Below are 9374 nucleotides of genomic sequence, written 5' to 3' on the forward strand. Positions count from 1 at the left end.
CAGAAAGAATAAAGGAGTGCACTAAAAAATTCCACAAGTACAGTAGCTGAAATGCATCTATTAGCATTCTTATTATAGCCAGTACGTTATGTTCCCAGAAATGTCAGCATTTATATTTTGCTTCCTTTTTCTTTCCTTCTTTCTTGGTCCACTCCTCTGGAAACATCTTTATTTTTGAATGCACATATTGTGTTTGCAGACATTCACATCCACTGCAGGTTGTAAGTATGTAAATCTTATTTCAGTAATGGAAAGTATTTCTTCAATTATGTCCAGAAAAAATGTTTTTGTAGAATATGTTTATATGATTTAATGTTTTAAAGTGAAACATGATAAATTGTCAAGGGGGTATTTTCTATACAGGAAAGAAAAATAAAATAAATTTATTTTCCTTTGCTTTTATTGCATTTTGCAAAGACATAATCTGAGTGAATCTGGTAATATTCATTTTAAGAAATTAATTGCTTTAAGAAATGTGTTGGCTACATTGGTTTGCTGTCATGTCATATTATGTTCAATAACCATTTTGACAAATCATCAGCAACATTGTCAGCAACAGCACCTCCAACTTTAAATGTTTTTACATTTTAAGAGATTTTAAAGACATCTTTGTTATTAGGTGGTATGAAAATGTAACTGATCAATCAATATGCAGGTAGATGTTGTACCATCCAAAGGTAATATAATTATCTCAATAAACATGAGTAGAAAAGCACCAGTGGAAGAAAGCTAAAATATGTCTGACAGTTCAAGATTCGTATAGGCACATGATAGTAGATTCAGATCTTAGGTAATTTGTTTTACAGATACATTCACAACTTCTTGCAAGGTGACCAGCATTGCATTTTAACATTGTAAAGTTAGACTGAAAGATAGTGACCTGCTTGAAACATTCCAATGAACTGCATGGAATTTTACCCAAAAGCAGGAATTTGACCATAGCTTTTCAGACCTAAGATTAAATTCTTTTAGTCTCTCTACTAAATTGCCTTAAAATACATTATAACAGAAGAGAAAGCACTTTGAGTTTGCTTAAACTTGAAATCAAAGGTATATAACACAACTATATATTGTTCCATTTATTCTTATCCAAAAGTAACCTGGGATCCTCTCACTTTGTTGCATCATGTTTTGGGAAACAGCTGTAGACAGATTTGCAGAGAAAATATTTACAATGTGTTGTCGAAAGCTTTCATGGCCAGAATCACTGAGTTGCTGTGAGTTTTCCAGAAGCATTCTCTCCTGACATTTTGCCCACATCTATGGCAGGCATCCTAAGAGTTTATAAAGTCTTCACAACCTCAGACTTCACAACTTCTGAAGATGCCTGCCTTAGAATTGGGTGAAATGTCGGGAAAGAATGCTTTAGGAACATGGCCATACAGCCCGGAAAACTCACAGTAACCCAATATTTATAATGTCTGTCTTTTCCCCCTGCAGTGTATCACACTTCAATGCATTGTCTTTATTCATGCATTTCCTGAATTTTGTATTTTCTTGAGTGCATCAAAATGTTGCTTTCTTCTGTGAAGACTACCCTTCATTCTGTAATATGAGCATGATTATTCTTTCATTTTTCTGTAGATCCTTTGACCAATATGAAATTGGAAAACCAGACCAGAGTGCAGGAGTTTCTTCTTCTGGGCTTTCCCACTTTCATGGAATTTCAAAGGAGGTAACTGAGGCACCTGTCTGTTCGAACTTGTGGGATTCGTTTCAGCTTGTTCGCCCGGATGACGTGGACAGGATCCTTGGGGCGGTGAGAGCGACCACTTGCTCTGCAGACCCTTGCCCCTCGTGGCTAATTAAATCGGCCAGAGGAGGGTTGGTAGAGTGGTTTGTGATGATAATTAATGCCTCTTTGGATCAAGGCAAATTTCCATCTGTCCTCAAACAGGCCATAGTGAGGCCTATATTGAAGAAGGCCTCCCTTGATTCGGCCATTCTAAACAACTACAGACCAATCTCGAACCTCCCTTTCTTGGGCAAGGTCCTGGAGCGGGTGGTTGCCTCGCAGCTCCAGGGTTTCCTGGATGACACCGATTTTCTGGACCCATCGCAGTCTGGCTTTAGACCTGGGCACAGTACTGAGACGGCTTTGGTCGCCTTGGTGGATGACCTCCGCAGGGAGCTGGACAGGGGGAGTGTGACCCTGCTGGTTCTCTTGGACATCTCAGCGGCTTTCGATACCATCGACCATGGTATCCTTCTGGGACGGCTCTCCGGGATGGGCCTTGGGGGCATGGCTCTGTCGTGGCTTCAGTCCTTCCTGGAGGGCCGTTCCCAGTTGGTGAAGCTGGGGGACACCTGCTCAGACCCCTGGCCTTTGACCTGTGGGGTCCCGCAAGGTTCCATTCTGTCCCCCATGCTTTTTAACATCTACATGAAACCGCTGGGAGAGGTCATCCGGAGTTTTGGAGTTCGGTGCCATCTCTACGCAGATGACACTCAACTCTACTACTCCTTTCCACCGAACTCCAAGGAAGCCCCCCAGATACTGAACCAGTGCTTGGCAGCTGTGATGGGCTGGATGAGGGCGAATAAGCTGAAGCTTAATCCCGACAAGACAGAGGTCCTCCAGGTCAGTCGTATGTCCGATCGGGGTATTGGGTGGCTACCTGTGCTTGACGGGGTCGCACTCCCCCTGAAGGCGCAGGTCCGCAGTTTGGGGGTCCTCCTGGACTCAGCACTGACGCTTGATGCTCAGGTGTCGGCCGTGGCCGGGAGGGCCTTTGCACAATTGAAACTTGTGCGCCAACTGCGACCTTACCTCGTGAAGTCTGATCTGGCCACGGTGGTCCATGCCTTAGTTACCTCTAGACTGGACTATTGCAATGCACTCTACGTGGGGCTGCCCTTGAAGACGGCCCGGAAACTCCAACTAGTTCAACGTTCGGCAGCCTTGCTTCTAACTGGAGCAAATTATAGGGAGCGGTCAACCCTCCTGCTTAAGGAGCTCCACTGGCTGCCGTTCACCTTCCGGACCCAATTCAAGGTGCACGTGATCACCTACAAAGCCCTGAACGGTTTGGGACCCTCCTACCTTAGTGATCGCCTCTCGCCCTACGAACCTGCACGATCTCTTCGTTCGTCGGGGGAGGCCCTCCTCTCGCTCCCACCTCCGTCACAAGCACGGTTGGTGGGGACGAGAGAGAGGGCCTTCTCCGTGGTGGCCCCCCGGCTCTGGAACTCGCTCCCCAGGGAAATCAGGCAAGCCCCCACCCTGGTAGCATTCAGAAAGAGCTTGAAAACCTGGCTCTTTACTCAAGCCTTTAGATAAAGATTGCTCATCCAGAAGCAACCTGTATCTGTGACCATTCTTGTACCGGTTTGCACCTTTTACCTTTGTCAACTCGATATAGACACAGGGTCTATTCCCATCCCAATTTGCACTTCCAGAATTTGCAGCACTTTATCAGTCACCTCGTGTCTACAATATTTATATGGTGCACCTTACCCAGTCTACTTTTACAATCTCTCAGTTTTAATCCATGTTTTTATTAGTTCTTGTTTTTTATTGGCTAATGTTTTATTTTATTTTTTTATTTTTTTATTGTGCAAGTTGTTGTCTATTGCTGTGTTTTATACTGCTACTGTTTTTATTCGGGCTTGGCCCCATGTAAGCCGCCCTGAGTCCCCTTCGGGGAGATAGAGGCGGGGTATAAAAATAAAGTTATTATTATTATTATTATTATTATTTCAAATACTGCTGTTTATAATATTCCTTATTGTTTATATCCTCACCCTGTTGGAGAACATTGTGATTATTATGCTGATAAGGATGAACAAACAACTTCATAAACCAATGTACTTTTTCCTCAGTCACCTCTCTTTCCTGGAAACTTGGTACATTTCTGTGACAGTTCCTAAACTCCTGGTTAACTTGGTCACAAAGAACAAAAGCATTTCTTATGAAGGATGCATGGCCCAGCTATACTTTTTCATATCTCTAGTCTGCACTGAGTGTGTCCTCTTGGCTGTCATGGCTTATGATCGTTATGTTGCTATTTGCAACCCTCTGCGTTATCCAGTTATTATGACTGCTCAATTTTGCTTGCACTTAGCTGTGGGGTCCTGGCTTACTGGCTTCCTCATTTCAATGTTAAAGGTCTTCTTCATATCCTGCTTGAATTTTTGTGGACCCAACACCATCAACCATTTCTTCTGCGATATCTCACCGCTGCTCAACCTCTCTTGCACAGACCGCACAGTGGCTGAGATGGTGGACTTTGTTTTTGCTCTCATTATCCTCATAATTCCACTGTCTGTCAACATTGGGTCCTATGTATGCATAATAGTAACCATTTTACATATTCCCACAACCCAAGGGAAAAAGAAAGCCTTTTCCACCTGTGCTTCACACCTCACTGTGGTTATGATCTTCTTCTCAGCCACCCTCTTCATGTACGCTCGACCCAAGAGAATCCATTCTTTTGATCTCAATAAGCTTGTTTCAGTTGTGTACACTATTGTCACACCCATGTTGAATCCCTGCATTTACTGTCTAAGGAATCAAGATGTAAAGGAAGCCCTGAAAAAAGTTTTTTTGTAGTTTGTAGAATGTCACCACAGTCATCTGTACTGACCATTAGAGTCATATAAGATAGACAATAATAATGGAGTGAAGTAAAATTGATTGCAGGCGGAGAAGAATAATGATCAAGGGAAAGGAGGTACTCTGTGCCATCTAATGTAGTGTTGGAAAAATGATGTCACTCTTTCCCATATTATTCATCTAATGGTCAATGTTGTATCAATTAAAATTTCCCTATTTTCTTCCCACTTCCCTGAAGATGACATGGTTTTCCCTTTTCACTAAAGCCATTTTTAAAGCTATTGCTGGAAACACCCAAGAAGTCCTCCTCACTCCTTCTCTCCCCATCTCCCAGCTCAGTTGTCGCATGGCCTATGTCCGACCTTTCCCATAAAATAATTCAAATTGTTTCCAATACTAATCAGATTTTCCAAGAGTAGTCTATTCCATTATTTCTTAGGTTAGTCAATATGAAGGAACCAACAATTTCACTGCTAATTTGCTTGTGAGCTGGCACAAAGTTTCCCATTGGCTTTCTCCGTTTCTTTCTTTCCTGGAGACTTACTAGGGATTCAAAGCCAATAATTCAGGTATCAGTACATTGTATGGCACAAGTCTTGTCCACATCAAAGATTTTCTGTTGCTGTTTTTCTATTGTAAAAAAGATGTAGAAATGTGTTCCCAAAATGTGTTCCTCTATGTTAAGTATTTGATGTTCTATATGATGAAAAGTGTCATGAATTCGTCTTTCCTATGTGAATTAATCATGCAACTGAGATTCATAAGCATTTTACAATTACAATACATGTAATTCTGACTTTATATGAAATCATTGGATGGATGAAGTGTGAGTAACAATGGCATGAAAGTTCAGTAAACATCAGTGATAGCTATCTTATTTATTATTTATTTATTTCCAATATTTTTACCCAGCCCTTCTCCCCGAGGGGACTCAGGGCGGCTTACACAACTGGTAGGATCACTACCAGTACATCATAATACAATAAAATAAGAATAAAACAGTTAAAATAATTAAATAACATAGTAAAATACAATATATAAAAATTTAACACAATGCAACACCAAATATATATACCAATCATCCATTAGACCTTGTGCAAAAGCCTAAATCCAATCCATGTCAATGCTAACTGAGTTAGATATCTCATATGTGAATGCTGTGAAATAACAATGTGCAAAATGTAATATGTCTTGTTTCCCTTAAATCTATGTCAATTAGGGAGATAAACGATACACACCAATGTTCTTGTCATTAAAAAAGCATGATTTCTTAATATATTAAGACAACCATTAAAATTGGTCAACTATACTGTAAACTCCCCTGATATTTTTCAATCTAGGCAGAATCTAAATATTTAAATAAATAAATAATACTGTGAGGTGTTTGTCCCCTTTGCAAGAGTGGGAAAGACAACACTTCTACAAGTGGAAGAAATCAATCTTGTAATTTATGAGAAATATTGTATTCTGAAAAAAAATGCATACTATGTTAAAAAATCAATTTTTTAATAAAAGTCTTTTACAAAAATACTTTTTGTAAAAGTCTCACTAAAAAGACCAAAATGCACATATTGAAAATGTGCAAAAGCTCACATTTTCACTTTGAGCAAGAAAAAATGAGTACAGGTTTCTATCTAAAAATATCAATACATATTGATCAATCAACAGCAACTACTCCCCCAACATTGAATTATTAAATCTGTAATTGAGTTGGATCCAAAGTTAGATTTTTCAACAGGTGAAAATAGAATTCTTCACAACTTTTTCCCGTGCAACTACTACCAACACCAATGAATGAATTTTATTGTAATGGTCACAGACTAGGAATACAAAACATTAAAACACACACACACACACACATATATATATAAAATCATTAAGATCAATTATTCAAAGCATTAAAAGCAGAAGGACCCCGACAATGTACCACTATAATTTTCTTCTTTCTCCATGTTGTCCTCACCATTTACATTAGTAAGGTAAGAATCATAGAATCATAGAATCATAGAATAGTAGAGTTGGAAGAGACCACATGGGCCATCTAGTCCAACCCCCTGCTAAGAAGCAGGAAATCGCATTCAAAGCACCCCCGACAGATGGCCATCCAGCCTCTGCTTAAAAGCCTCCAAGGAAGGAGCCTCCACCACGGCCCCGGGGAGAGAGTTCCACTGTCGAACAGCTCTCACAGTGAGGAAGTTCTTCCTGATGTTCAGGTGGAATCTCCTTTCCTGTAGTTTGAAGCCATTGTTCCGTGTCCTAGTCTGCAGGGCAGCAGAAAACAAGCTTGCTCCCTCCTCCCTATGACTTCCCCTCACGTATTTGTACATGGCTATCATGTCTCCTCTCAGCCTTCTCTTCTGCAGGCTAAACATGCCCAGCTCTTTAAGCCGCTCCTCATAGGGCTTGTTCTCCAGACCCTTAATCATTTTAGTCGCCCTCCTCTGGACGCTTTCCAGCTTGTCAACATCTCCCTTCAACTGCGGTGCCCAAAATTGGACACAGTATTCCAGATGTGGTCTGACCAAGGCAGAATAGAGGGGTAGCATGACTTCCCTGGATCTAGACGCTATGCCCCTATTTATGCAGGCCAGAATCCCGTTGGCTTTTTTAGCAGCCGCATCACATTGTTGGCTCATGTTTAACTTGTTGTCCACGAGGACTCCAAGGTCTTTTTCGCACACACTGCTGTCAAGCCAGGCGTCCCCCATTCTGTATCTTTGATTTCCATTTTTTCTGCCGAAGTGAAGTATCTTGCATTTGTCCCTGTTGAACTTCATTTTGTTAGTTTTGGCCCATCTCTCTAGTCTGTCAAGATCGTTTTGAATTAAAGAGTCAGTACTACCCATCCCCCACATCTCACAAAATATTTAACAAGAAACTTATATCTCACATGTATCATTTAAGTCCCATCTACACCGCCATATAAATTCCAGTTTATCTGCTTTGAGCTGCATTATATGGCAGTGTAGACTCATATAATCTATTTGAAACAAGATAACCTGGATTATCTGATTTGATAATCTCTATTATATGGCAATTTAGATCCAGCCATAGTTGCATCTCTGTGGCTCCAGATGCTATCCTTTAAACCTAGTGTGCCTCCACCCCCAGTATGGTCATTTTCATTATCTTATAGACAGGAAATGTTGTGACAGTGATAAGCAGGCATCAATATGGATCTCAAGGGGAAACTCAGGCCTCAGCTACACTGTTGGAAAAAATCTGGATGCATCTACAGTCTGGAATGAATACAATGCCACAACTCTTTATTTGCCGTAGCTCAAAGCTGTGGAACTTATTCATTTTTTCTGAGGAAATGAATCGTTGTAATAGCCCATTGAGAAGACACATTCGCTCAAGTAATCCCATTTTTATTTAAAATGACACCCAGCTCTATTGGTTCACATAGCCCAAAGTATATTTCCCTGTTGCTACAGATCTCATTCAGAGAAAAATACTAGGTCTTTGATCTTCTTTGCCAAAGAGTGGTGGTGCCTCACCAAACTACAACTCACAGGATTCCATGGTAGTTAAAGTAATGTCAAACTGCATTATTTCTACAGTGAAGATTGCACATTTGTTCCAACCATTTCTACCATTTCTTTCATGTCTTCTGTTTCTTTGGAAGCATGAAACAAGAAGCCCCCTCTCCACACAAAAATCTGCTTGACACGAAAGCCTGCTTTTGTGTACATCCAAGCTTGCCTCCTTGCCTTGGAAAGAGAATGTATGTGTTGCAGGGCATGCAGGCAGGCAGGCCCAGAGCTCGGTTGTAGGTGTGCTCTTGGCCTGCCTGCCTGGATGCCCTGCCACACACACACTCTCGGAGAGTGTGGTGGGGCATGTGTGGCAGGGTGTGCAGGCAGGCAGGCCGGCCCAGAGCACACCTGAAACCGAGCACCTCTTACTCTAGAGTAGAAACAATAGGTGCCAAGTAAGAACAACTTATGCCAGGAGGGGCAGCCAGTGGGTAGGAGCCCCCCCCCCATGGTCCTATTTCCGGCCCTGAAATGAAAGAACCGAAAACAGTCCTCTCAATTTCGGGAAGCTTACAAATAACTGATCAGGGACTCCAAACGAAAGCTGGGACACAAAATGGGCCAAGATTTCCCCTGAATGCACATGTCTAGTGTAGATGCACCCTGTAGATTCAACTGGTTTAGCTTGGTCTGCCTAATAGATTTCTAAATAAATTAGATATGTCATTTTTGAGAACCAATGTTTTCCAAAAACAGTAGAGTCTCACTTATCCGAACTTCGCTTATCCAACCTTCTGGATTATCCAAGCTATTTCTGTAGTCAATGTTTTCAATATATCGTGATATTTTGGTGCTAAATTCGTAAATACAGTAATTACAACATAACATTACTACGTATTGAACTACTTTTTCTGTCAAATTTGTTGTATAACATGATGTTTTGGTGCTTAATTTGTAAAATCATATGCTAATTTGATGTTTAATAGGCTTTTCCTTAATCCCTCCTTATTATCCAAGATATTCGCTTATCCAAACTTCTGCCGGCCCATTTAGTTTGGATAAGTGAGACTCTACTGTAGTACTAAATCCTCACCATTACCCTTGGTTCCTAGCTATGTAAATGGGCATTGGTTTAGGTTTTGTTAATGCAATCACCTTTCAAATGTTTGTAAACTGCATCTATAGAATGTGAACTAGAATAGGAAAATATCAAATGATAAGGCAGGATTTGTATTTTGCCTGCTAAGTTTACAGAGGCATTCCCTGAACAGAGAAAGTAAACTTTTTGCTCCCTTGATGATTTTAGGAGGCAGGACAACTTTAGCTTGTAATTCTTATAC

The 9374-nt window shown here is 40.9% G+C and overlaps 1 protein-coding gene across 1 annotated transcript; it reads left to right on the forward strand.

Annotated features, from left to right (window-relative positions):
• The first annotated feature begins 1478 nt into the window (after positions 1 to 1478).
• Positions 1479 to 5427, forward strand: LOC100554118 (olfactory receptor 6B1). The gene is made up of 2 exons (XM_062957240.1): positions 1479 to 1654; positions 3688 to 5427. The coding sequence occupies exons 1-2, from the start codon at positions 1599 to 1601 to the stop codon at positions 4550 to 4552; spliced, it is 921 nt and encodes a 306-aa protein (XP_062813310.1). The 5' UTR covers positions 1479 to 1598; the 3' UTR covers positions 4553 to 5427.
• The last annotated feature ends 3947 nt before the right edge of the window (positions 5428 to 9374 follow it).

The sequence above is a fragment of the Anolis carolinensis genome, chromosome 6 (assembly GCF_035594765.1).
Source record: "Anolis carolinensis isolate JA03-04 chromosome 6, rAnoCar3.1.pri, whole genome shotgun sequence".
NCBI classification, from domain to species: domain Eukaryota; kingdom Metazoa; phylum Chordata; class Lepidosauria; order Squamata; family Dactyloidae; genus Anolis; species Anolis carolinensis.

Coding starts and splice junctions, on each gene's coding strand:
- LOC100554118 (XM_062957240.1), top strand. CDS start 1,599: ATGAAATTGGAAAACCAGACCAGAGTGCAGGAGTTTCTTCTTCTGGGC. Junction 1,655..3,687: donor CTTCTTCTGGGCTTTCCCAC/TTTCATGGAATT, acceptor ATTATTATTATT/ATTATTATTATTTCAAATAC.